The sequence below is a fragment of the Aspergillus uvarum genome, assembly GCF_003184745.1.
Source record: "Aspergillus uvarum CBS 121591 unplaced genomic scaffold BO82scaffold_18, whole genome shotgun sequence".
In the NCBI taxonomy this organism is placed as follows: Eukaryota; Fungi; Ascomycota; class Eurotiomycetes; order Eurotiales; family Aspergillaceae; genus Aspergillus; species Aspergillus uvarum.
In genome coordinates, this window is record NW_020291315.1 from 11,113 (window position 1) to 38,415 (window position 27,303).

Sequence of the window (27,303 nt, forward strand, 5' to 3'; positions counted from 1 at the left end):
TGCTCGTTCCTGCATAGAAGAATCCTTTTCTTCTCCTCGTCCGAGTAGAGAGCCTCGGTTAACCAACCAGCTCAATTGGAGAATTCTCTGACCATATAATGACGCCAATGGTGGCCAACATCCATGGCGTACTGTACATCATGATCCCGCATGTTCGCTCTCCCCGCAAATCAAGCCATTGACGGATGAACAACAACATACTCATACAGTAACCACCGGTTCAAACCAAATGACATCAAGTCGACCTCATCAAGGAAAAATGCCAGCCCCCAGAATTAGGCAGCCATGTTAAGCGGTGAGCAGCGGCAATATCCATTTCTTCCGATTTTGAGTCAGCATGACCCACCGACGTCATTGCCTTCCCTTTACTGGCTATACTCAATCGGATTGATACGCTTCGGCTACTCCAGCATCTGTCATCCATGTTTCTCGCTAGCCTAAAACCTTATGTACAGTTGAATGTATAGAGAACGACTGATATCCAGCAATCGCCATGATTCGCTGAAGTACATGTGCAGCAGCGCGAGCATCTTGCGCATAATAACAACCAGCTAGTGTTACATAAAAAGGATAGTCACCCTGCGCTCAGCGGGGTTTAGTGTTAAATGGAACAGGCGGCGGCGCAGAACCTGTGCTATTAACAGGCGTTGATCGCATCCCCGCCTTCTTTGGAGGCGGCGGCGGCGGGGCCTTTCTCTGGCCCAAGGAGTCGACGCTCGATGAGGAACGATGTACAGCCGGGTGCGGAGGCACCGGGGGCACCTGAGCACTTGGGGACTTTTGATCATCAAAGAACTTGTTGACCCGTTGCGAAATTCCATATTTCTCATTGAGCCCGTTTAGCTTTTGTTTGCCGGCCTCAATCTTATCGCCATGTCGCTCGCGGAAGTCGTTGAGCGACGCAGAACCACTCCGTGCGTGGGGGGTAGACACAAGTGATGATTCGTTTGCGTAGATACTTCCTCGTGCTGGCGGAGGAGGTGCTGGGGCGGAGGATGTAGTCCTCAGCTGAGAAAAGCGAGCCTGGAGCTCATTCACTGGAGCTTGACCAACTGGGCCCGCAGTTGGTGGTGAAGCAGCGCCGGAAGGACTGCTATCACTCCCGATGCCGAGAGCAGGCACTGAAATACCGGCTCGGGAGAGATTAGAAGTGGCATTCTGATTCAGGTATCCTTCGAGAGGTTTGGTGGTTGACGGCTGTGTGGAATAGGCGGGAGGCGGAGTGGGCGGCTGCGAGGACAGCGTTGAGCTGGCCCGAGACGGAAGTCGAGGTGGAACGCTGGGTTTTGGTTTGGAGCTTGCAGATGTCACAGAGTCTGCCGGAGAGTCCACGCGCCTGACTGGGGGCGGCGGTAGGTTGGCGGTATCTAGTCCTGTCCGATTCGCTCGATATGGTAGAGGAGGTGCTGCTGGCTTCTGAGCCTCATCGTTCCGAGCTTGCTCCTCCTCCTGTTGTCGTGCATGTTGTTGATTAAAATGGTCTTGAGATAAGGGGGCGCCCAAGCCTCTCCGGTCCGGTGTGAGTTCGTTCGGGAGCGCTCCGGCGCCGTGGTACTTGATGTGCTTCGGGGGTGGTCCAAAAGAGGCAGGATCCTTCAAGGATGAGAGTGGTACGGCGACATGCTCTTCATGCTCATCCTTGTCCTTTCCTTTGCCCATCCATCCGGCCTGGTTGTTAGAGAAGTTGGTCAGCACTAAGCTCAACTACGTGATCGGGAGCAGACACGAACCACTTGATTGATGCCTTTGAAATCATTCCTCCAACCTTCCTTCTTCCCATCTCGACCTTTAGGGTGCCAGCCCTCTTTCATAACCCCTCTGAAGCCGCTCATATCGACTAGTAAATGTAGAACTGATAGTGTCTATGTGAACCTAGGCAGAAGACACGCCGATCAAATGGCAGCGGTGGTTGATAAGAGCCAGACGGATGCGGTCGGGGGCGGAGCGGAACCCCACCCCACGCCTGTCTGGATTCGGCTAGTCGAGAACCTTCCTGCACTATTTTGGAGTCGGTCACAGTCACGTGACTGTATGCTCGGTGAGTCTGCTTTGTACGAAGCGAACAGTGTACAGATATGGCAAAGGAAATGCCATGAAAGGAGGTATGAGAAAGAAGGAATGAATGCTACCTCCTCACAGGAGCTCTCACTAGTATCTCTAAGAGGGCCCAAGATACTACAGTTACGGCAAGCAGGTTCCGGGAAAGCTCATAGTACCGCATATCACACCCTTGCAATGAATGTAAAAGATATAGTCTAGTCAGAGATACTCGTACATCGAGACAAGTCACAGCTTACAGGGAACAGAGTCTCAGTTCGTGATGACGACAACAGATGATTTTTGTTACTAAGAAGTTGCCGGTATGTCGAATCTAAGCTGGAGGAAGTGCTAGGAAAATGTATTCCGCGTGGGCCTAGCGCCAGCGAAAGCCCCTCCTAAATAGAACCAATATGGTCCATCGTCATTTCCACTTCCATTTCGTAGGGCAGAAGAGACCCAAGTCTCTTCTCGAGTTCCGCATGTGACAAGGCTCTATTTGTAATCGTGATGATCAGCCACCAAGCGGGGTACATGGATATAACTGACTTGTACCTCCCGAGTGAATGTAGGATGTTCATTGCAGGCCACAGAAACTAGAACGTCAATTGACCATGACGCAGACCAAACTACTTTTGACAGGAGCGACTGGATTTATGTACGTCTCATTTTGAAGGAGCGTCATATCAAACGCTAACGTGATCATTGCAGTGGAGGAACTGTTCTGCATCAGTTACTCGAATTGGCCGAGACTCAACTAGCGAAGCTGTCCATCACAGCAGCTGTACGTCGCCCAGAGCAAGCAGATCTCTTGACTAGCAAAGGGGTTCAAACGACCCTTGTGTCTGGTCTGGATGATGCGGACGGACTAGCACGAGCGGCCAGCAGCCACGATATCGTCGTTAATGTTGCGACCGGCTTCCACGTTGCTGCCACCAAGGCACTCATACAAGGTCTCAGCAAGAGACGTGAGCAGACTGGCCACGATGTTCACTTCCTTCATGTGAGTAGCTGTGCCTACTGCTATCCACAAGGGTATCCTCGGACAGCATTTTGACAAAAGTAATCTTGGAAATCCTCAGCTCTCGGGAACAACCTGCGTATCCGTCCCATCTATCACGCCATCCTCATTCGAGCTACGAACATTTTCCGATCAGGATGATGATATATTCAATTATGAGCAAACGCGCGACTCTCAAGAAGCCTACGCACAGAGAACAGCCGAAATTACAGCCATACAGACGAGTGAGAGCTTGGGGGTCAAGGCATACGTCGTCATGCCCCCACTCGTCTATGGCCGGGGTAGCGGGTGGTTCAAGAACCAATCACACCAAATCCCCGCACTGATCAGGAACGCAATTGCATCTGGCTACGCAGAACATGTCGACACCGGCGAAGCAAAGCTAGGCCATGTCCATGTAGAGGACCTGGCTCGTCTCTATGTCACGTTAGTGGCGAGGATTCTGTCCGGCGAAGAAATCCCCTTTGGCCGGAATGGCTACTACTTCGCCAACACTGGATCTCACAAGTGGGTTGATGTGACAAGCCGGATAGGCAAGGCAGGGTTTGACTTGGGCGTCTTGAGATCAGCTAGCCCGAGATCGATAAGCCTTAGGGATGCTGCAGAGAAACTGGCCGATGGAAACGTGGGTTATGCGGAAGCGTGCTTTGCTTCTAAGTGAGATGCAATCTCTCATCCCCAACCTGAACAAGATCTGACGGAACAAATAGCTCTAGTACTAGATCCCACAAGGCTTTTGCGATTGGATGGAAGCCCTTGAAAACCGAGCACGACTGGGAGCACTCCATCAAATCGACTTTCGAGGATATATTGCAGGAACAATAAAGGCCCTGGGTATTGTGTGCTCACTCACGCCGAACAGCGCGCCTCGACTCGAGCCAGAGCTCAGGAAGCTACTTGACGACCGTATTGAAGGCTTCGCGCCGCTGCGTCGCTCGGAACTGGGTCATGCACCCGAGATTTGTTTTAAGTGAATTCACCAATAGTGAGTGAATGTGGATGTTGTCCTTCAGCATGCAAAGCTTATCAATTTGACCCCACTTGTCCAGTTGGAACAAGGGGTAGGGGTGCTGGGGGCATTCCCTATTTTCAATGCTAGCACTGGCTTTGCGGCAGGGTTCAGGGCTCGTACTGTACACTTGTCGATGCTGGAAGATCCAGGGGATGTGCAAGCTATGGCGTGATTTATACAAGATCAGATACGAACAAAATTCGATGAAGAAAAACAATTGCCGAGGGGGAATTGCCGGCGCATGATCGTACTGCGCGTTGAGCCAAGATTTTCAGCAAACGAGTCATTGAGGATCACCGTGATGATCACAATTCACCGAGAAAAGTGACAGATGAGGACGATCAGTGAATGGGTAGCTGTCTGGCGCCCATAACGTGAGGCGGAGATTCAAGGGGTTAGACAGGTGGAGTGCAGTGGGATCTTAAAATGGTCACATATAGGCCTCGACTCAAGCTTTGTGGTATCCCGTCCATGTTGTGAAACGCTCGGGAACTACAGTGGAGAGTTGTTTTGGCTGGGTTGTCTTTCCGCTCGGCTTCTGGAAGCATGCAGGCATCGCCATTCTTTGCCACTTTACAATCCGATGAATCTCATCCCTCAAGCCAAGAACAACTATCGCTTTACTGGGTTCAATGCTGAGCAGATAGTCATCTGACGGGCACGTTCAGCTTTCAGATTATTGTACAGCTCTATATCCAATTATAACCCTTCCTACAACCAACTGCCCGGTCGGAAAAGAGACCACCCATCGGAAGTACTGCCACATAGTACTTAGGTTGCTTTCGATCATTACTGAGCACGATTCCATTCGTCGAGTCGAACCAGGCTCGAACTCATACTCCTAAAGCTCTGACACTGGCTCATGAACAATATATTGTCATCCCCTACCACATCAGATAGCTTATCACACATTGCCTGCGAAGTGCATACGTCAACTGTGCTATTGGTGGCTGGCTTTAAGACTAGATGCCCCAAGTCAATTCGTTGACCCAGCGAACCATCACACCGCATGATACTTATCGGCGTCTATTAAGCACCATCAAAGCTCTATTTGGGAATCTCTCCGTGGATAGTGGGTCTCTTGCAACCCTGTCTCATATGGCAGAAACATGCTTGATCGAACAGCGCACGGATTACCGTACTGCCTGGAAATCTGTCATCAGGCCACCGACTTTCCCACGTGCCAACCGGGGAACTTGAGTCAGAAAAACGTGGGATTTTTGGGGGCGTGAGGATCGCACAGTGCCAACCTTGCAAGGATGCATCTACAGGGAGAGCTCTTGCGTTACCGGGGGAGGTTGAAGTGCATGTAAGAACTAAGCTGGGGCCGGAAGGCTATGTGGGCGTTTTCTCGGACAGACCGAACTGCTGCACTGACTTCGTCTTGCAAGGTTCATCGAAGACATATGGAACAGATCCTTTTAAAAAAGTCTTGACAAAATATCGGGGCTTCTCCTTTCTTCTACTGAGTCAGTTTGGGGCACAGTGGATGGAAATAATTAATCTCTGGCAGTTAGTGCGTTGTTCCGCGCCAAAATACGTACTCCGGCTTGTTTCCCGCGAGACACTTGAAAAGTGACCGACCGGGTGGAAATCTGCCTGTCAAAGCGCCCCCACCCGCTTTCGATCATGCGAAGAACCAGAGGACTGTCTTTGGCCCCCCATGATGAGTATACAATCCGCACCATGGAAGCTCACAGGCTGGATCGCTTGTGCGTTTTCTAGAATGTCTACCTTGCAGAGGAAAAGAAAAGCAAAACAGCCCCAGGGTTACTGTAAGATTGCATCATGGGTTAGGGCTAGGCTCGCCCACTATGCTTTGGACCATGTGGTTCGGTCTCTATATTAACGGCCAGTTCACCTGGCCCCTGATCGATGGATCAAGGAACAAAAGCTAGTCGGACCCCCGGATCGTCCCACTGTCCTCATAAACTTGAGCATTGCTCATCCCACGATGCTTGTGGGCACGCTCGATCGATAAAGGAGCTGGATATGTCGCATCTCGTCGGTCTGCCGCCAAAAGGCATCGACCTAACGGCCAGTAATGCATCCAAAAATGACGCTATTGTCGCGACTATGTACACTTTGGCCTGCATCACAATCAGTGTCCGGTTGTTCTCCCGGTTAAAGGTGCAGCAGGCTCGCATAGGCCTGGATGATTGGCTGATTGTAGCAGCGCTGGTACAGTCCCAATGCTTCCCACTTCCTTGACCTCAACTGATGACTTGACATAGCTTTCTGGAACGGCAAATATGATTAGTGCTATAGTGGGTTCGTGGCTGTCATGTATGCCTAAGTGGTCGAATGCTAACTATACGTAGGAGGCAAACACGGCGTCGGCAAGCACATCTGGGTAGTAAGCATGGAAGATATCGTCGCCATGGTGAAGGTCAGCAATGCCCCCCTGCCGTATAAATGAAACAGACGACTGACTTAAAGACATTACTGTAGGTTCTGTTCGCCAATGTCCTTCTGTACGTGACCACTGTCACGCTCATCAAACTCTCGATCATCCTATCCTACCGGCGCATCTTCGGCATGAGGTGGACCATGTGGGCTTGTATAGTCCTAGCTCTTAGTTACTGGGTCGGCTGCACCGTTGCGTTTCTGGCGGCCTGTCAACCTGTCTCCTACTACTGGACCAAATACCTGAACCCGGAAGGGGGCAGCGAGAGATACAATTTATACGCGTTCTACATTGGCCACGCAGTCGCAAACATGGTCGGTGATATAGTCATTTTGCTGGTGCCTGTTCCTCTGGTGTGGAGGCTTCAACTCCGGCGATCACAGAAGATCCAGATCTTGAGCATCTTTCTCTTAGGCGGATTGTAAGTCTTTGCTTCTTCCACGTACCGTGCCACTCAAACGAGCACAGCTGACGGTTCGCCCACCTGACAGCGTCTGTGTGGCGAGCGCGATTCGGATCTACTACTTCACCTTTGTCAACAGCACCGATGTGACCTGGATTCTCGGGGACGTCTTCATTTGGTCGAGTATTGAGCCCTCCATTGGCATTTTCTGCGCTTGTCTTCCCGTTCTACAACCACTCTTCCGAACCATCCTCAACCGCATGCTGGGCACACCTGCTCCCGTCCAGCCCAAGCCACGCAGCACTGGCCCACCCAAGGCCGTCCGGTACGCGCCCAACATCCTCAGCAAGATCCAAGGTGGAGATGAAAGGATCGCTCGTCGCGACGAGGAAGCCATGCTAACGACGACCTCCGCGCATTTTGAGCTCGACAGTATAGGCAAAGGCCGCCATAGCGATGAGGAGGCGGGGCCCATGGATCTCCTGTCCATCACGATCCAGAAGGAGTTTCACGTCCGGGAAGAGCATCGGTAAGGCTGTTATGATGACAAAAGAGAAATTATAGAGGGGGAGATGCCAAGAGTCTGGCTAGGATCCGGTTGTTTTTCCTGCGGAGTATTTATTGTACATAATGTTTATTGTTGCACAGGGTTGGCGTTTTCTTTTGCGGCGTCGGAGTATGTATGGATAGCGGAGGTTCTGGTCTGTGAAGCTCTCACTCAGTTAGACATGTACAAAAATAATCCTCACTTACTTTACTTACAGACAGGCATTTCTCTTCTCCTTTCGATGATCTATGAGCCAGTGACCGGGAGTGAGCTGACAGTTCCACAACGAACAGAGTCTCACACAGAGAACCAAACGATAGTGTCTGCAGGTTGTCTGCGCATCGGCCCGAAACAAGATTCGGCTTTCAGGGTCCCGACTGCCGTCGGCATGCCGACACGCACGTTTCCTGTGGGGCCTGGGAGTCTATGCCAGACAACTGAACTGCCACGAGGTGAATACCTAGTGCTTTCATATACTAACCCAAATCGGCCGTGTTTATGTGCGCATGCGATTGATCAGGGGACTGATCGTTACTTAGTATTGCAACATTTAGAGGTAGCCAGCTGTACCACACGCTTTTACTGTGCCTGTTTTCTTTGCCGTCACCTTTCCTGTCCATGCCCTCTTCTTGTTCCTTTTCCGCTAGTGTACACGTCCCTTTTGCCTTTACTTATCCTGTCTATTTCATCTCCCTGTGCTTCTCCTCGGGTGTTTTGAACTTCATCTGTGCATCCATCTCGTCCTCTCACCTGTCCACCTCACCCTCATCCCCCCGACTCTCACCTCTCCATTCCCCTACCCTACCCCCAAAGGCATCAAAATGCCACCCCAACGTCCCCCCAACCTAAGCCTAACCGTAACGATAAAACCCCCGGGCCAGGCGCCGCTCGTCGAGCTCGCCCGGAAGTGCCAGAGGGAGCTGGACGTTCTCGCCGCGAGGTTCGCGGACCGCGCGCCGCACGTCTTCCATGTCCACCGGGTGCAGTTCGCCGCCTGGCTGGAGCACGGGTACGTGTTCGAGACCGACCGCGTGGACATGACGCTGGATTACCGGCTGCGCAACAAGCTCGAGGTGCGGGGTGTGCTGTTCACCGGGCTGGAGTCGATGATGCTGGGGATTCGGGCTTGTGAGTTCCCTGTGTTTCTTGAAGGATTTGTATTATGCTCACTGAGGACCGGAGCTTAGATCGGCGGAAGTTGAGGAAGGCGTTGAAGGTCGTTGAGGCTGTTGAGGCTCTGGAGGCTGCTGTTACTGCTGCTGCTGCTGTCGCTGCTCTGGGAGCAGATGAGGACGGTAAGGACAATGGCGGCGGCGGTGGTCAGGTTGAACAAGACGGTGAGTCCAGTCCGCAAGAATCTGCAAGTGAGTCGCACGAGGAAGAGGTCGACGCCGAGTTCGCCGAAGCGCCGCGGCACCGTCAATCGGAGGACCCGTTCACCAACGCTCTGCGGTTCTGCCGCTACGAGGTCTGGCATCTCATCCGCAATCTGGACTGGGCCACGGATCTCCTCGCCCATTCCAGCATGTATGCGCCGAGCGTCCTGCTGCAGGACCACCCGGACTACAGCGTCCGCGACGAATGGGAGCGGGACGTCAATGAGGAGTTCCAGGTGGTGGTCCGCAGTGCGCTTCGACACCGCTGCGATGTCTATAACAAAGTGCTCAACGCCCGACTGGGGACCATGGTTGTCAATCGTCGCAGGGCACTCGCCTATCACTCTCGCTTCCAGGATGACTCGCCCATGCACGTCCCCCGGCAGAACCTGAACCCCGCCACGTTCGTGATGGCCATGCGAGACGCAGCGCACGAAGAGCACCCCCCGCGTCCCACTCTGGGCCCGGGCCAGGAGGAGTTCGAGTGTCCGTACTGCCGCTTCACGCTGCCAGCCGCTCGATACGCCTCGCATGATGCGTGGAGGTGAGTTCCGTCCCCTTGCCCCCTCCCCCCAAATTCATCATACCTAGCTAACACCCCAGGCACAAAGACAACACGTCCTCACCGACCTCGAGCCCTACATGTGCATCTTCGACGCCTGCACCGCAGAGACCAACACCTTCCGTACGCCGCAGCAGTGGCTCTACCACATGGAAACCAGCCACTCATCAACCTGGACCTGCCGCGTGCCCCGCTGCCGCGGCCGCACCTTCTACCGCCAGGTTGCCTTCGAGCAACACGGCATCAACGCCCACGGCTACACCTCGGCAGACCTCAAAACCATCAGCCACGAGTCCCGCCGCCCCTCCCCAGCCATCTTCCGGCGCTGCCCGTTCTGCGGTCCACGGCCCGGCGAAGACCCCCCGCGCAACGACGACGCCTACCTCGGCAACGTGGCCGCCTTCCACGCCGCCCACAGGCTGTACAACCACGTCGCTCGCCACCTGGAGGAGTTCGCCCTCCTGGCCATCCCGTACCCCCCGCGGGAGCCCGTCGTCCCGCCCTTCGAGCAGCGTGGAGACAGCAGATACAGCCGCCACATCCTGCCCATCCCGCGGGTGGCGGACCACGGGAACTGGGAGTGGACCTTTGCGGAGAGTCTGCCCGCCTACATGTACCGCCGCGACGTGTTTCCGGGCTCCTCGCGGTCGTCGGTGTCGGCGGCGTCGACGCCGTATTATCGGCCGTCGACGCCGGTGCACGGGCCGGATGTTTCGGATCTGGTGGACGTGGTGGAGAGTGAGGATGCGGATGTGTCGATCTATGAGGAGGCGGAGCTGTTTGGAAGGGACGAGAATGGGGGTTTGGAGGGGTTTGATGAGTTTGTGGCCGGGGTTGTGGAGTCGATCGGTTTCACTCGAGGAGACGGGGGGAGTTGAGAAGTTGAGAAGTTGGAAAGCCTTGGGTGACTTGAAAGACTGGATATTTGATGCGAAGGTGGGGTTTGTCAGGTGTGAATGATCTACGACACCATGTAAAGAGTACAAACTCGTTCTGTCTGCAGTTTTCGATTTGATATTGTTTGTTCATCAGGTGAGTCTAATGTGATTGAGGTCATTGTTCCCGTTACCTACCGTACAAACCTCCCTCCCTACCCCCGTTTACTGCACGCATCCAATATCATATATCAACCTTGAGCTTACGGCTATGAGTTCGCATTGACCAATTTGTCGGTGTTCCTGAGTAGTAAGCCGGCTGTGTGATCCAAAGGCCTTCACCAAACGAGTTACCCACTGGCACCTTGTTTACCCTTGTTTTGACTCAGAGAACCGTCGAAAGAATATCCCATGCCAAGCCCCAGACCCGTCTCCCTCATTCGGACGTCGTCCCTCTTACAACTTATACCTACTCCGTCCACTTGTATTCTTTCTCCTGCTCGACAGCACACAGCACCAAACCCATCACTGCCTCCACCCCCCACCCAGGGGGGGGGGGGGGGGGGATGAGGATGGTTTATAGTTTTGAGGGATAGCTTGGGGGAGAGAGGAGGGGAGGATTGGGGAAGTAGGTCTTGGTCTCTGAACGGGTGATACGCTGTGTAGAGCTTTAATATGCAGAGCAGCGAGGAAAGCAGAATTTGGATGGTAGGAAATCTAGCTCTAAAAACAAGAATAATCTATCAACGCGATAACAACATTAGACAAATTTCACAGTATGTAGCAGTCAGTATATGCACGAGATAAAACAACTGTCCCTGGCCCTCTTATCTTCATGTAACCTCGCAACACCTTAAGTCGCACCAAAAGCCGAGACACACTTCTCGATCTCACTCGCAATCTCCGTCAAAAAACTATGCACCTCTTCTTCATCCAAGAGCCCCCCCTCGACCCGCACACCAAACCCAAGAGAGTCGGTCTTAGAATCAGGGCCAATATCAATATACAGATTCTCGTCAGGGAGGAAGGACGTGTCCAAAGCCGCCACCGACGTTGCCGCCTCAGCCAGGGGGTCCGACGGGATGAAATCCGTCGGGACGCCGATCTGCAACGGCAAGAACAGCTCGCCGCTCTCGTCTACCTCCGCATCCGGCGCCGTGTCGTTGGCTGACGGAACAGCATTCTGCATCCAAAGCAGGTTCACCCAAGCATTGAATAGATGGCCCCCGGTATGTTGGACGCTGGACCAGGAGAGCACGTCTCGGAGCGAGCTCTGTTCGTAGGAGACACGTTCTGCGAGGGCCGACTGGATGGCTCGGGCCTGCTCCACCAGACCAACATCCTCGCCTGGCGTGACCTCGGAAACGCGGAATGGATTCACATTGAGACATGGGCCGGATAATTTGTCGATGTTGTCGAACGACGCAGATCGACTTGTTTGATAGAGACCCACCGTGGGAGACGAGACCCCGGTAAGTCGAGCGATGCTGCGAGAAACCGCGAGGAGAACCACGGTTTGCAGGCTGATGCCTGCAGCCCGGCAAGTGCTTTCCAATCTCGACAAGCCCTTGACCTTTTCCCAGGCACCCACGAACAGCTGACCGGAGACCTCCTCTCCGCTGCTGTGGGCTTTGTTGATTAGGGTAGGGGTGGCTGAGCCCACAGTTGAAGACCAGTACTGCTTCTCATCAAGCTCACGAAGAGAACCAAGCGAAAAATCCACGAAGGCCGGGAAGTCTGGATTGCTATTGAGCTCCTGACCCCGATAAAGCTGGGCAAGCTCAGACACAAACATTGGCATAGTCCACGCATCGTACGCAGCATGATTGATGAGCACAAGAATACCATCGCGATCACTGGCCTTCAACAGCCGCAGACGAACAGGAGGCGTGGACAGCGAGGACGGAAGCAGCGCCTCTTCCCTGGCTTGAACCTTGGCCGCTTCCGTGACAGGGCAGGAATATTCGATGACCTTGAACTTGCCTGTGTCACGCATCGCTTGCTTCAGGACAACCTGTACGGCGTCTGTTGCAGATGTCGCTGCAAAGCAGGTCCGCAGTATAGGATGTCTCTGTTGCAGCTGGAACCAAGCCTCCTCTAGCCTTGCGGCATCAACTCGCTCGGCGCAAATGTACGGCCAGGCAGGTTCGAACAATTTTCTTCCGGACTTGAGCCAGCTGGCAAGGTGATAGTACTGCCCACCAAGGCACGGGAGAATCGCCTCGACCGAACTCTTCTCCAGCCTAAGTTGCTGCAGGACAGCTTTCTCGACCTGCTCGTAGTTCTCAATGAGGGAGCCCCGTGATTGCTTGCTGTTCTCTGAGACAGGTTGAATCCGTTGACTGATGCCGCGAAGGGTGTTTCCTTGCAGTATGTCAGCAACGCCAGTTCTGAGTCCCTTGGCGCGACAGAGAGAGGCGATGCGAATGGCTGACAGGGAGTCCAGCCCAACGCTGAAGATGCTAGTGTCCGGTTTGATATTGTCCACGGAAACACCAGCCACCTCTGCAAGTATAGATCGGATTATGTCCTCATGCACAGGCTTAGAGGAATCTTCGACCTCACGATCCTGGGATCCATCCCGAGACAATTTCATGGGAAGATCACCAAGGCCCTCGGGCACAATTGTCGCACACCTCGTGGGGTGTTCGATGATATCACTGATGATCGCAGCATACTCGTCCAAGAGCTTATCGAGCGCGGTCTGGGTGAAATGTTTTCCACTGCAGGCAGCATTGACCACAAGGCCATGACTTGCATGATCCACCTCAATATTCAGTTTATACTCCGCCTGTGCGGTGTAGTTGTAGTCCTCATATGGGGTCCAGATCGCCTGCTCATTGATAACACTGCCGGCGAAGTCCGCACTCTTCTGGAAGACAAAAAGAGTATCAAACAAAGATGCCGAGGTCAGGGCATTGGACCGTCGGAGCGAGTTTTGCACCGTCCGCAAAGGCGCATTCTGGTGCATCTGAGCATCGGTTGTCAGTTGTTGCAGGCGGAGAGCCATTGCCTTGTTGCTCAAGAACTTTGGCTCGAAACTGACTCTCTGGGCCACAGTGTTAAATAGCGGTCCCAGGGTCTTCTCAGCTCCGGCTACTGACAGCGACCGCCCCGCCAGGACTTGTCCAAATACCACATCGCGCCTCCCCATAAGATGAGCCAGCAATTTGGCGTAGGCCAAGAGAGACACGCTCTGAACTGTAACCTCCATTGCTTTGCAGGCCTCAATCACTGTAGATAGATCGACATTCAATAGTCGCTCGGAAGTATACACACAGTCGGCAGACTCGGAGGTAGGCAGCAGAGGAAGTTCAGAGATTTCATATCCCTGTAACCTTTGAGTCCAGAACTTGGAAGACTCGTCCTGTCCCTTTAGAATATGCTTGGCTGTTTCCGAGAAATTGGGTCTCTCCGGCGCCGGATCACCATTGTAAATCATTGCCAAGTCTTCGAAGAAAAATGGCATAGAAGCACCATCGTAGAGCGCATGGTGCAGGACAATCACAAGAGCCCTGCCATCCGGTTGATTGACCAAGAAAGTCTTGAGAGGAGGAGTTTCAAAGCTAGATTCTTCGTGGAAAGAGTGCAAAGCCGCGATCTCCGACGGGACGTTAGCGTCAGTAGGCAAGGTGATCTCTGCCCATTCAAGTGGTGGTTTGCTATGAACAGCACCAATCCAGGAAGGCCCAAGCTCTTCTATCTGGTGGAATGAGGTGCGCAGGATATCATTCCTCTCAATTACCTGGATCAGAGCCTCTTTAAGGCGCGTGATATCAACGGAATCGGCAAGCCTGACAGGATGCGGGTAGACATAGACCTGCCCGTCGGTGGCTAGGGTTTGAGTGATCATTCCCGACTGCAAAGGCGTAGTCTCGAAAATCGCAGTGATAGAATCCTCCTTGTCCAGAAGGCGGGCGTATTGACCGTAGACTGCAACATCAATATGGTCACCTTCAACGCTTTCTGAGTCCTGATCTGGGACCCCATTGCTGGTAATGTCATCGATGTACTTGGCAAGTGCACCTATGCAGGAATATCGCATGATGTCCGACGAAGAGACGCTCAATCCCACCTCGCGAAGTCTTCGGGAGAATTGGATCGCCGTGACAGAGTCAATGCCTAGACTCAAGAACGATGCACCCTTCGTGACGTCCCCTGCTGTCAGTCCACAGAACCTCGCAGTGTGCTCTCGAATCTGGGTTTCTATGGAGGACCAATTGGAGTTGTCCCATGCAACAAGAGGAGATTGTGTGCCCGGTGTGGAGGGCCGGGATAAGTTGAAATTGGCCAAAGAAAGACCCTCGCCAGACAACACACTCGAGATCACGGCCTCCATCTTCTCCAAAAATACCTCCGCATCGTAGGGAGATCCAAACGACGACGAGAAGTTGCAGTGCAGTTGGATCGTGTCCGTTGCATGGTTTGCCTCGACTTCAACTGCAAAAGGGTATTCTGCAGGCATGTGGCTATCCAACTCCTGCCACAGGCAGTGTTTGGGAGGAGGTGTGGTGCGGATGTATGAGAAAAGGCAGTCAAACAGCGGTGCATCGGCCTCAATCCATCGCTGAATGTGTCTCAAGGGAGTGTGTTGAAACTCGAGAGATCGAATTGTAGACTTTTGCACATGTTCGATCACTTCGTCAACGGTTTCTAGTTCGGTAACATTGAGACGGCCTGGGACAGTGGTGATGCACGGCAGCAGGACGGACGATGCGCCTGGTACAGACACGGCTCTGCCCGACAGCACCAAACCGTATGACACGTCGGGAGCTCCAACAGTATCCGCCAAAAGGAGCGCGAATACTGCTTGAACTAAAGATGGCACGGTGGTATGCAGTGCTGCGGAACACCGTTCCAGTTCGCTAAGACTGCTGTGGAGCTTTCTGCTTCTGAAAGCAGAATCCTCCATGGCATCGGTGTCACTTCGGAAAGTCGTTGGGCGATAGCCAGCCAGATACGAAACCCAATGTTCTTTTGTTTTGTCCATATCCTGGGTGTATACATGCTCAATGAATTCTGACGGCGATCCTCTTTCAGGCACTTCTTCACCTGCATACCGGGATGCAGCATCCTCCATCAACATGAAGAAGGACTCGCCGTCATAAAGCGCATGGTGAATGTCGATGAACAATGCAAAAGGCTCATTGGTGCTTGATGACTTCGCAATTGAGAATCGTACTGGTGGAGACCTAGTCATGTTGGAGAGTATTTCTTGAGAGATCTGGTCATGATTGTCCTGATGCCTTTTTATCGATTCGTCCAAGTTGTTGTTTTCTTCTTCCACCCAGCAGATTTGATGGGCATCAGCTGCAAGGATCACCTGCACTATCTGCTTGTCAAAGGGAGCAAAAGCAGTTCTCAATATCTCATTATCATCGGCGACCGTTTGCCACGCAGACTTTAGCATTTCCAGTTCAGTAGATTGCTCAAGTTTCAGGATAATGTGATTGACATAAAGATGGTGGCCTTCAATATTCATGGATCGTGCAACTAGACCTTCTTGCAGGGGCAAGCAAGGTCGAATCGCAGCTATTCGAGCTGGATCAATATCTGCAACAGGATGCTCCCTGTACTCAGATTCGATCTGAGCAAATTGCCGACGAATAGTCGAGATGGCAGTCTCTCTCGCCGAAGAGGAACGTCTAGGCAGACGTGCAAGTTGCTCGACGAAAGGGTTGCTCATGACAAGAGCCACTGTAGCCTGATAGCCAATTCCTCTGAGCTTGATTGAGAGACCAATGGCGCTGAGGCTATCCAAACCGATCTCAAAAATGTTTGTCATTGGTCCGATTGACGCGGGATCTGCCGCAACAATTTCGCAGAGTTCTTGCGCCACAGCCTGCTCATCGGCAGATAAGGGCCGGTTACCAATGGTGCCATCTTTGCTCGAGGCATTGTTACCTTGCAGAACAGTGGTAAGGGGGAGGTCGGCGAAGAGAGCAGCAAGTTCCTTGATGTTTGCTTTGCCGGACAGAGGCGCCAGCGGAATGTAAGTGATGGGGAGGATAAGCTCAGGCACCATGTAATTCGGTAGCTTTCTCTTGCACGCATCCTGCAGTTCTCTACCGAGCGTGGCGAATTCCGAGAACAGGAATGCGACATTCGCGTCTTGACCACTTTTGTGGGCGTTGGATCGCGCGATAAAGGAGATTAGCTGCTGCCTTGAGAGACCAGGGTGTTTTGCGACCGTCGTGACAACACTGATGTTAAGACTACAAGAGGAGCGAATAGTCTCGGAGACCTCTCCAAGCTCCAGTCGTTGGCCACGAATCTTGGTCTGGTCATCGCCGCGGCCAAGGTACTCGACCGAGTCATCCGGCATCAAGCGTCCAATATCGCCAGTACGATACATCTTCTCCCCGTTTGGCCCGATTACAAACCCAGTTGCATCAGGCCGGTTGAGATAGCCTTTTGCAACAAGGTCGCCCGTGAAACAGAGTTCTCCTGTCTGGCCTCTGAGAGCGTATGTGAGTGTGCCAGGCATGAAGACGTGACCAACACAAGCACTTAGTGGAGGCCCAATGTTACGTAGATTCGTCTCTTTGCCCACTGAAGCGAAGGTGCAGCCAATTGTTGCCTCGGTAGGGCCGTACGCATTCACAAGAGCAAATCCGGGTGCCGAAGCCCATGTATCCAAAACTTTCTGCGATATCTTTTCGCCGCCAACAGTCATGTACTTCAGACTGGGACATTGCGCAGGCACAATATTGGACTGATCCACCAAAGATGGAACAAGGCTGGCGTGCGTGATCTCCCATTTGGAGATCGTCAATCCGAGATCATTGAGAATCATAGCTCTGGGAGCTGTCGCGGTCGCCATGCCATGTCTCCATGGGAAGAACATTTCCAAAAGGTGAGGATCAAAGGCACGACTGGCTTGAGCAAGATATCTGCCAGTTCCCGCGAGCTCCAAAGTGACTGGGGCACGACGGCAGGTGAATTCAGAAAAGGACTCGATGAATGACGAAAGATTACCTCTGGTCACCATGACGCCTTTGGGCTTTCCTGTAGATCCAGAGGTATACAGCAGATAAGCTAGATCATCTGGATCAGACATGTAATCCTTGTCCTCGGTTGGCATCGCTGTCAATAACTCAGTGAACTGAGCATCATCAAAGCACGTAATCTGGCAGGTCTTCGGCACATTTCCGAAGGATGCAGCAAATGGTTTCTCGGTGAAGACGAACGGGCAATTGCCATCCTCGATCAGGAAAGCTTTTCGGTCAGCCGGGAGACCGTCGTCAATCGGGAGATAAGTGTTTCCCGACTTGAAGATGCCAATGATGATGGGATACGAAATCAAATCTCGCTCGGAGCAAACCGCGATCATTCTGTTCTTGTGACCTAGTGAGGCGATGTAGGCAGCCACTCGGTTCGCCTCGGTATTTAATGTACCATAGGTCATTGTCTCCTTCTCGATCCCGGACTCTGTTATGCTACTGGCGACCTCAACGGCAATCAATTCGGGACTTCTGGCAGCATATACCTCAAGCCAATGCGTTGGGCTTAGCCGCACTGAGTTTGCCACTTCTTCACTAACTGGCTGATCCGAAATCGACCGCAGACTTTTCGGGAGATGGTTGACCAGACTTCCGAAAGACTCGTCAATCGATGAGAGCATTGAACTCACCAATCCGTCAACTTGGCGGACAAAGACCGACAGCTGGGCCCGCGACATTACCCTGCTGTCTGAAGAGGCTTCTATATAGATCGTACCGTCGGAGCGCTGAAAAGCATTGAACGCCATGGGGTGTTCGACGTGTAGGCCCACCTCATCATCTAATTCATGCCAGATGCTAGGCTCTATGAGATCGATAGAGTCATCGGTGGCAATGTGGAAATTGAATACCGCAGGGTAAAGCGCCTCGCCTCTTTGGCGATTCAACAACTTTCGAACCTCGCGAGCATGAATATGACGGTACTTCCAGGCCTGAACAGAAACTCGGTGCTGACTGATGAGTATCTCCCGAACGCTTCCATTGGGATGGAATGGAACGGGTACGACGGATATCAAGGGTCCAATGCTGTTCTCGAGGTCGGGGTGTAAAACACGATCAGAGAGCGTCTCAGCAAACACGGCTGCTGGAACCCCAAGGTAGCTTAATGATACATAGCACCACGCTGCGCGAATGATGGACGCAATTGAGGACAGTCTTAATTCGACTGCGGTTCGCTGCAACTTGGCACTCGGCTCAGTCAACGGAAGCCCTTCTGAGATCAACTCATACACTGGGACTTCGCCCGGTTGCAATCTCTTGCCAGTAAGGTCGGGCCAAACAGGAGCATCTTGATCAGAAAAGTTCTTCAGTTGTAAATTCCAGAACTGGCTAGTTTTCTTGCTTCTCTTCTCGGTGGGAAGGATAAGGGAGAATGCATCAGTGAGCTGTACCCGGGATGGCGGCTTGTAAGTATAAGCACATCGCACGTCATCCAACATGAGACCAAGTGAAGGCTCGTCATGTATAGAGTGATGGACTGTGAACATCATGATACGTTCGGCGCCGGTATCAAATATGGTGACAGCCCACGGTGGGTGTCTGAAGTAGGCCTTCTGATGCGTGGACATGATATCATGCAATCTTTGATCCCGAAGCTCTGTGATATCCAATTCAGGGCATTGCAGAACCTTCCAGTTGAGGTCTGGAAGCTGATAGACAATCTGCAAAATGGAGGAATCACGGCTGCCGGCTGTACTAGGCCCTGATTTTCTAATCTCAGCGAAAGGAATGAACCCAGTCCTCAAAGCTTCGGTGCGTTGGCACGTAGCGAGCCAAGCTTGCTTCAACCTTGAAAGGTCCACCATATCGTCCAAGAGAAAGAAATGATTGCTCCAGTACATGGAGTACGTGCCCATTGTCTCACTAAGCAAGCTTTCCTGCAACGGAGATGCTTTAAGGATCGTAAAGCTTTCTCCAATCTGATTCGCGGCGGCACTATGCCATGTTTCATTGAAATCCCTCACGTCGAACGGTTCGGAGGATTCGGCTGAAGTACCTTGACTTGCGTCAGAAACTAGCAGCATCAAATCCTGGACAGTCACGCAGTTGAGAACGTCAACGACCGAGATTTGATGGCCGGCTTCTTTCAGTCTAGAGGCCACCCGGATTGCGCGAATCGAATCAATGCCGAGGCTACCAAGCCGGCTGGACTTGGAGACAACTGAGGATGAAATGCCGGCCAATGAAGAAATTATTTCGACGATGTGGGCAGCAACGGATGCACCAACCGTATCATGGGCAGTAACCAGAGAGCCATTGGCCAAGGCTGTTTCAGATTCCCAGCCTTTGATGTCAATTGATGCATAGGCCGCTTGTAGTGCCCTACGATCAGTCTTCGCTGAAGGTGTTTTAGGAATACTAGACACCACGAGGAAGACGGAAGGAATCATGTGATCGGGCAGAACACGCTGAGCTTGTTCGCTGGCAGCTCGAGCTATTTCGACAGCAGATTGACCCGATAATACCAATTGATCCTGCTCTTCCATTGCTGCAGCTTTCGGCGCGGACAGAAAGGCGACCACCACACTGTTTGGCCTGTCCGAACGACTGAGAACAAGGGTCTCAATGCTTTCAACAAGTCCATGGCATTCTCGCAGAGAGAAGCTTATCTCACTCAGCTCCACCCGAATGCCGCCCAGCTTGACTAGATCATCGACGCGGTTGATGTATTCAAGAGAGCCATCGGCAAGCATCCGAACGAGGTCACCAGTATAGTAGACGATTTGTTGAGCCTCATCGTTCCATACGTACTTCGCTTTCGTGACATCTTCCTGATTCAGATAGCCAGGAGAGAGTTGGGGACCGCCAAGTGCCAGCTCTCCGATGGCATTCTTCATGACCAGGCGCTGACTCTTGGTCACGAAGACCGAGACAGTCTCCATGGGCCAACCAATGTTCGCGCTTCTGACATTCTTATGCTCATTGCCGAACTCTCTGATGGTCGAGACAACTGTAACCTCGGCTGGTCCGTATGTGTTGAAAGCCCTCATATCGGTACCCCAATCATCAGCCACGGACTGCGTCAGCTTTTCGCCAATCATGGTAATGACCTGTAATGTCTCACAGCTCTTCCGAGGTACTCCAGCTGAGAAAGCAGGGGTCAAATGTGCATGCGTTGCTTTGGTAATATTGGCTAGCCTTGAAAACGAGCCAAGCATGATATCCCTCGTAGCAGAAATGAGAACGCCACCAACACCCCAGGTATAAAAGATATCCTGAATTGATACGTCGAAAGTGTAAGATGAAAATTGCAAGCATCTTACACCCCCCGGCACATCCGTAGGAATCTCTTTCTGAAGCGTTCTCATACTAGACACAGCGGACGAGTGTTTGATCGGCACTCCTTTGGGTGCGCCGGTTGTTCCACTGGTCCAGATCAAGTACGCCATATCGTTTGAATTGACTTGAGACCTGAGAATGGTGGAAGTCGCTCCATTCGTTTCAGCCGATGTTTCATCAATGAAACGATTCACATCTAAAGTCTGCACCTCGGCGGGAACCGAACCCTCTGGCTGGGCCCCATCAAGATTAGAAACCAGTAAAATGCTTGATGCAGTCCGGGCAATCAAGTCGTGACGACGCTGTGCAGGAGACATAGTGTCGATTGGGCACCAAGCGCCTCCAGCTTTGAGAATACCGAGAATCGCAACATACATGGCAGGACTCTTCTCAATGCAGATTGGGATTGGACGGTTGTTCAGCTCACCACTGAGTTGGGTAAGGCGTACTGCAAGTCGTTCGGCTATGTCGTTGAGCTTTCCGTAAGACCAGGTAATATTCTGTGTGTCATATTCGTCATCCAAATTATGCTTGAAAATCAAAGCAGGGTCTTGAGGGTGTGCCAGTGCATGCTCCTCAAACTGCGATTGTAGAAGAGATCCTTTTTCTGCCTCCTCGATGATCTTAGGTTGCGGGTTGAAGCATGATCTCGAGTCACATCTGGTCTTCATGGGGCCTTCGAGAAATATCCCTTCTGGCTCGTTGAGAATAAATTCGACTATGTCAGACATATGTCCTAGCATCATCTTTGCCGAGCTCAGATCAAGCTTGGACTCATCGAAACTGGCACGGAATGTTAAGGAGGAATCGGGACACGGCCACACCTCTATCATGACTGCAAAGTCATTCGCCATGGGCGGGTGATGAATTGAGTTCCAGATACCACTTGCATTGGAGCCTGCATTGAAATCTTGATACGCTATCAGTGTATCGTATGGAAGTCTTCCTTCCGCCGTAACGAGTGATCCCAACCCAGGTTGCAAATGAGACAGAGCGCTTGCATTGAGCTTTGTTAGGCATTGGGTAATGGCGCGATTTGTGCAGGTGTCAGCTGGATTGGTCTGCGAGTTCTCAAGAGTGAGTCTGATCGGAACAGTGGTAAATGTCGGGCCAATGCAGATCTCCGAGACAACGTCAAGTCGGCCTGAGATAACGCTGCCCATTACAACATCCCGATCAGGCGTACCACTGTAAGCTAATAAGACTAATCCCCAGGCCGCCTGAAGTACCGAAAGAGGACTTGATCCAATAACTTTAGATCTCTTCTTGAGGGTATCCTGACGAATACTGGCTGTGATCTCCACGCAGCCGGTGGTTTTGACTGAAGAGGGTCGGTATGAGGTCAAAGATGGGAACGGGACAGGAGAGTGTTGTGCCAAATGCCTGTTCCAGAAGTCGGAGGTTGCGGCCTGATCTGATTGGAAGTGATGCTTCACGACATGCTCAATAGAAGTTCGTTGCTTGGCTGGCTTATCGCAGTAGATGGAAGTTACATCCTCAAGCAAGAGCTGCAGCGAGCCACCGTCAAATATTCCGTGGAACATGCTCAGAACAATCTGACTCCCCGTGTGACTATTAACCAGAGACAACCGAAATGGCGGTTTGCTAATATCAATGGCCTCTTCGGCATCGCGGAGCGCAGTTTGAAGAGCCGCCTCATTTGAGACAGCCTCGGTAATTTGATAGACAGCCCAATCAGCGCGAGGCACTGCTTCAGGAGCAAGAATGCATTGGGCGAATGGGGCCATATCATCGTCGACCCAACAAAATACCGTGCGAAAGGAATCATAGCTGGAAAGGACCGTATCCCAAGCCCTCTGGATCTTGGGAAGGTCGACATCAGGTTCGAGCCGCAGGACAGTGTGGTAAATGTACGAGCGAGCCGCAGATGTCTTATCAGATGAGCTACGCAGAAAACTGGTTAGCATGCCTGATTGCGTTGCTGTTGTCGGAAGAACTCTCGTAACTTGATTCGGCGTCAAGTCTAGTCTTTCTGCACATATGAGTGCATTTCGTTGACTGAATTCTTCAAGCTTCTGATGCAGTGGGTCGTGGATTCCGTTAGTGTCTACCTTCTCCGCCATCTGACAACGCTGAAAGACGAGGGAAACCAGAGCTTCTGGCGTCTGTGACTGCAACACGTCGCCGACAGAGAGACCATCAATAGCATGATCCCGTAACTTCTGCAGAAGGCGCATCGCGCCGAGACTGTCAATCCCGAGAGAATACAGTCCAGCTTCAGGCGTGATAGCAGCAACATCCTCGTTTGTTGTCTGAGCAATGAGATCAATCACAAGCTGTTGTATAGACAATAGATCCTCGTCCTCCGGAATTTCCCACTGATTCTGTACACCATTCGTAGTGTCTCGAACAGGCTCCTGTGGGTTGTACAATTGAACATCACTCTTGCCTGATTCTCGAAGTTGAGCCGAGATTGCTTTGCGGTCAACCTTGCCGGAGCTCGATCGGGGGAGGCTAGGAAAGAAAGCATATGCGGAGGGGCACATATAAATGGACAGGTATTGCTGCGCTTTGGAGTGAGCCTCATTTGTCATCAACTGTTTCTCGACAGCACTCGCGTCGCCGTTGTTGACAACGAGACATGCCACTATTTGCTCACTTCCCTGTACATCAACGTCGCGTTTGAGTACCACGGCCACAGCTTCTGTTACTCCAGGGGTTGTAGACAGGACCGACTCAATCTCGCCAAGTTCAAGCCGGCGGCCGCTGATTTTCACCTGATCTGATGTTATCCGACCGAGAAATTCAATCACTAGACAGCCGGATTCGTCCCAGACGATGCGCGCCATGTCCCCAGTACGATACAAATACCCGAAATCTGCGCTGTTCACGAAGGCCTTCGCAGTTTCGTTCGGGCGGTTCAGATATCCCTTGCTGACTTGCGGACCTCCTATTGCCAGCTCACCAGCGAGACCCGCTGCGATCGGTCTTGGTTCATGACTGTTGGGGTCTAAGACAAACATCGCGCAAGTCGGAAGCGCTTTGCCAATGATTGAGCCCCGAAGCAAACGACCAACTGGTGCCATATAGGTGCAATTAATAGCAGCCTCAGTGGGTCCATATGCATTAACCAACATTCTATGCGGTGCATCGAGTGATGTAGTTGAGAAGTTTGCGATGACTGTTCTATTGAGCTTCTCGCCCATCGTCCAGAGCGCTTGAAGAGTATTTAGTCGGGAAGGTCGCAAGAGTGCAGCCAAGCTTGGCGTAGCCATCATGATGGTCGCTCTTGCTTCGTTGATGGTGGCTTCGAGATCAGTCAATGTCAGGCTTCGATCAGCGGCGCAGAGAGTAGCTCCGGTACTCAAGGTGACGAATATCTCCATGAGAGACGGATCGAACGTTGGAGAAGCAAATTGAAACCAACGAAAATCACCTTCAAAATCACCAGGGAGCGGGATAGCCGTAGCATGGGACTCTATTGAACAGGTGACTGCAAGATGGCTTACTTGCACACCTTTCGGCTTCCCAGTAGAGCCACTGGTAAAGAGGAGATAGGCGATTTGGTCATCCTGGATATCCACTTTCTCAAGGACACTTTCAGCTTGTGAGGATTGGGTACGATCAATCAGCCCTTCCCATCTGGAAACTTCCTTTACGTTGACCCATACGGGTATACGCTCATCATCACCACGCTCATCAGTAGACCAAGGCCCAGAAGATGGCTCGGGTATATTACCCAAAATGATAGGACAGCCTATATCCTGAAGGATTTCACGTATCCTCTCCACCGGAGCATCTTGTGGAATAGGAGAAAATGCAAACCCGGCTTTCAATATGCCCAGGTATGAAATGTACAGTTCGGGCGATGTCGTCATGTACACAGGGACAATTTGCCCACAATCAGCAGCATCGCGGGCCGCCAGCAGGCCTCTGATATGTACAGCGAGATTAGTGGCTGCTTGGTCGAGGTCAGAATAAGTGAGAACGCTGTGCTTTGCAGAACAAGTTGCAGAAGGCAAAGAATGAACGAAATCGAGGGCTATGGCATCAGGCTTTGTCCGGGCCCAGCCCTCGAACGCAGCGTGGATAAGATGTTGTTGGGGTATCGTAGAATCAGTAAATTCATTCCAATCATGGCGTCGTGAAGGGGGTATCATAGATGGAGGGAAATTCATAACAGAAAGCTCGGGAGGGGAGGCCTCGAAGGCCAATGATAAAGACGAATCCGCCAAGTGAGCGGCAATAGTCCTGAGCAGCTGATCCACTGCAAATACGGGAATCAGTCGGTCGGGATAGGTAAAGCAGATCTGGATGGTAGCAGTGGTGGTGGCAGGCCCCACGTATAGCGTGAAATTCTGCGGGTCGATCAGTAAGGCGCTGTGGCGACAGTCAAAGGCAAGTAACAGGAAACCCACATTTGCAGTACCCTTAGAAAGGGGATGTTGCTCGCCATTTTCAAGTCCTTCGCAGAGTCCCAAAGCCAGACAGAAGTGGACTTCATCAGCGTCATGATACTGCTCGTCCACCTCTTCGATGGTGCAACGCTGGCCATCGGCTTCCCGAAGTACAGAAGCACAGACCACTCCGCGCTCTTTCTCTGGACCAGAGATGGCGGTTGGATGACGTGCGACAAAGAATGCGATCTCATCCAGACCTGTGAAGCTCGAGATAAAGTGAGCGTATCCTTGAACGAGGTCACTTGCAACAGCTTGGAAATTTGTATCGCAAGCAAGCTCGACGCGGGAGCTCAGGACTACTGAGTTCTGCGAAGAATTGTCGACTGCGTACTGATCGACTGTATCCAGAGCAGGAAGCTTGGTAGTAGGGATAGAAACAAGAGTCATGGCTGAATCGAGAGCATTGTGTGTTGCAGAGGTTGTTGTCAACGAGGCGTTGTACCCCTCATCTTGCGAAAAGGCGGCTGCCATTGATGTGAAATGTCCAAAGCGGGGTACAAGTCACGCACCTGCAGAGGATGACCGCGACGCTGACTTGCTCAACAGCAGGAGAGATAACTCTTAGGATGGTAGAAAGAATGATGTTTGAGGAACACAGGTGGCCACAGGAATGAGAAGATATAATTTACTATTGTTGCGCGGCAAGTACTTTGCTCACGCAGGAACTTCCAAGGATATGCATAAATGGTGTCTGGTCAGCATGACTTGCAGTGGATCCAAACGGGTGCCACGCGAAGCCATTGGGCATTGATCACATTTTCCGAAAGAATGTGAGGTGAAAGTGGGGGGACAAGATTTCAGGATTATCCAATCTGTAGCATCCGAATTCGAGAGTGATTATTTACAAGTAAGAAGATTGGTAGACGGTGCTAGATGAGCTCGGGGGGTTGAGCGCATGATTTTTCTCACTCATCCCTGATCCCGGTAGCCCGTGCCAGACGCGCGCATCGCGCCACGGCCCTCGGCCTCAGGCCAGTGTTCAGGCCAACCACCGCCCGGCCAGCCTTTCGCTTCGGCCTGAGGTTTCTCCGACCATCAGCATCGTGCTTATCTGATTAGATCATCTGATAAGATTCTGCATGCTGTGCAGTCTAAGTGTTGTCGCATGTCTGATACGGTTATATGCGTTGCGAACTTCTGCATCACAGCTTACATAGAGACTATTCAGCTCTTGATCTTATGTAAAATGTGACTTTCTCTTGAAATCTATGGTTTTGCTTGTCTACTACACCTATATTCCAATGGTTCGAGCGGATCCCTTTGACTAATCAATATAGGGGCAAAGTCTGTCAAAGCCTTGTACTTTCTGAGTAAAAGTAACATGCTGAATGTGGTTTACTACTTATACATTATTCTGTTAGGCTTTGATTCAGGTAATTAGCACTTACTATAAACACACTAAAATTAGAAAAGTCCCCCGCTGTTTTCAACTTACTACCCATCGTCATAGATCTCTATAATAGAAGCCTGTGCTTGTGATTATTTTTGAGTATGGATCCTTGAATGCGTTATGCCTAGAATAAATAGTCTAGACTTTTTTCTACCTACAATTATAAAGTCTCCGTACTAGTATCATCAACTTGCAATAATGTGGCTCCACGACACAGATTTTTGATGGGGTTGTTACTCAACATATTTTCCCTGACATGATGCATAGATCTTGAAGAGTAGGGCATAATCTCTCCAATCTTCTCTTTTACCCCATTTATATTCAAGGAGAACTGCACAACGGAGTAGTATAGAAGGTATGACGCCAACCTTGTGTTAGCACTCAGAAGCAGTAGGAATTGTGCAGTTGATGGGCAGTCAAAAACCCCCTCACTTCCGACCGGTGAGGGACGGATCAGATAAACGGAACCGGAATCAGAGAGGTTTCTGTCTTTGTGCGTGTGTGATCCACTTGACCAACTATTCTGAGAATCGATTGGTTGTGTCTCTAAGTGAATTTTTCAAATGTGCGTTTTCTATTCCACATTGGTCACAGGTTCAGATGAGTTTCGGGCAGTCTGGCTGCTCCGGCGACCAGTGATTGGGCGAGATGCAGCCAGGACCCGGTCGCGCCACTTGGCGCCAATCTGATAAGATGGATCAAAGATACGGAAAATAACCATCCGGCTTGTTGTAACTTGGTATCCGTAGTCATCCGATTTCGATCGAGCCTGTGTCATTGGGATGTGCTTTCCAAAAGTTAGAGTCCCAATGCTCTTTACTATGAGAAATCAACATCACTAAGCAGTTTCCCAAGATTGCTTTTGATGAAGAGTTCTTCCTCGGCCGCCGCCGAGATCCCCGAGACAACATTTCGGTCAGTCCAGGCACCGCCGATACAACAAGGGAACGTTCGCGTTTGTGACAGATGTCC

The 27,303-nt window shown here is 51.7% G+C and overlaps 5 protein-coding genes across 5 annotated transcripts; 3 read left to right on the forward strand and 2 right to left on the reverse strand.

The window, feature by feature from the left end:
• Nucleotides 1-418: 418 nt before the first annotated feature.
• On the reverse strand, nt 419-1,897 carry BO82DRAFT_391042 (uncharacterized protein). Its single transcript, XM_025638550.1, has 2 exons — nt 1,731-1,897; nt 419-1,668 (listed from the first exon to the last, which is right to left on the reverse strand). Exons 1-2 carry the CDS (start codon nt 1,830-1,832, stop codon nt 586-588), a joined length of 1,185 nt encoding a protein of 394 aa, XP_025493252.1. The 5' UTR covers nt 1,833-1,897; the 3' UTR covers nt 419-585.
• Nucleotides 1,898-2,629: 732 nt separating this feature from the next.
• BO82DRAFT_45139 (NAD dependent epimerase/dehydratase) lies at nt 2,630-4,017 on the forward strand. The gene is made up of 4 exons (XM_025641207.1): nt 2,630-2,695; nt 2,749-3,040; nt 3,120-3,715; nt 3,769-4,017. Exons 1-4 carry the CDS (start codon nt 2,652-2,654, stop codon nt 3,881-3,883), a joined length of 1,047 nt encoding a protein of 348 aa, XP_025493253.1. The 5' UTR covers nt 2,630-2,651; the 3' UTR covers nt 3,884-4,017.
• A 2,045-nt stretch (nt 4,018-6,062) lies between these two features.
• Nucleotides 6,063-7,413, forward strand: BO82DRAFT_280223 (putative integral membrane protein Pth11-like; the record flags this gene model as incomplete). Its single annotated transcript, XM_025631293.1, has 5 exons — nt 6,063-6,251; nt 6,305-6,341; nt 6,392-6,459; nt 6,522-6,898; nt 6,969-7,413. The coding sequence occupies 5 exons, from the start codon at nt 6,063-6,065 to the stop codon at nt 7,411-7,413; spliced, it is 1,116 nt and encodes a 371-aa protein (XP_025493254.1).
• Nucleotides 7,414-8,248: 835 nt separating this feature from the next.
• On the forward strand, nt 8,249-10,243 carry BO82DRAFT_411977 (uncharacterized protein; the record flags this gene model as incomplete). Its single annotated transcript, XM_025639823.1, has 3 exons — nt 8,249-8,555; nt 8,615-9,347; nt 9,415-10,243. The coding sequence occupies 3 exons, from the start codon at nt 8,249-8,251 to the stop codon at nt 10,241-10,243; spliced, it is 1,869 nt and encodes a 622-aa protein (XP_025493255.1).
• A 683-nt stretch (nt 10,244-10,926) lies between these two features.
• Nucleotides 10,927-25,706, reverse strand: sidC (nonribosomal siderophore peptide synthase SidC). Its single transcript, XM_025632271.1, has 2 exons — nt 24,900-25,706; nt 10,927-24,839 (listed from the first exon to the last, which is right to left on the reverse strand). The coding sequence occupies exons 1-2, from the start codon at nt 25,410-25,412 to the stop codon at nt 11,094-11,096; spliced, it is 14,259 nt and encodes a 4,752-aa protein (XP_025493256.1). The 5' UTR covers nt 25,413-25,706; the 3' UTR covers nt 10,927-11,093.
• Between the last annotated feature and the right edge of the window lie 1,597 nt (nt 25,707-27,303).

Excerpts from the sequence above, each read along its gene's own strand:
- BO82DRAFT_391042 (XM_025638550.1), bottom strand. The coding sequence starts at position 1,832 with ATGAGCGGCTTCAGAGGGGTTATGAAAGAGGGCTGGCACCCTAAAGGT. Across the intron at positions 1,669-1,730 it reads TCAAAGGCATCAATCAAGTG|GCCGGATGGATGGGCAAAGG; the intron begins GTTCGTGTCTGC and ends TCTAACAACCAG.
- BO82DRAFT_45139 (XM_025641207.1), top strand. The coding sequence starts at position 2,652 with ATGACGCAGACCAAACTACTTTTGACAGGAGCGACTGGATTTAT. Across the intron at positions 3,041-3,119 it reads ACGATGTTCACTTCCTTCAT|CTCTCGGGAACAACCTGCGT; the intron begins GTGAGTAGCTGT and ends GGAAATCCTCAG. Across the intron at positions 3,716-3,768 it reads GAAGCGTGCTTTGCTTCTAA|CTCTAGTACTAGATCCCACA; the intron begins GTGAGATGCAAT and ends CGGAACAAATAG.
- sidC (XM_025632271.1), bottom strand. The coding sequence starts at position 25,412 with ATGGCAGCCGCCTTTTCGCAAGATGAGGGGTACAACGCCTCGTTGACA. Across the intron at positions 24,840-24,899 it reads TTTCTAAGGGTACTGCAAAT|AATTTCACGCTATACGTGGG; the intron begins GTGGGTTTCCTG and ends ATCGACCCGCAG.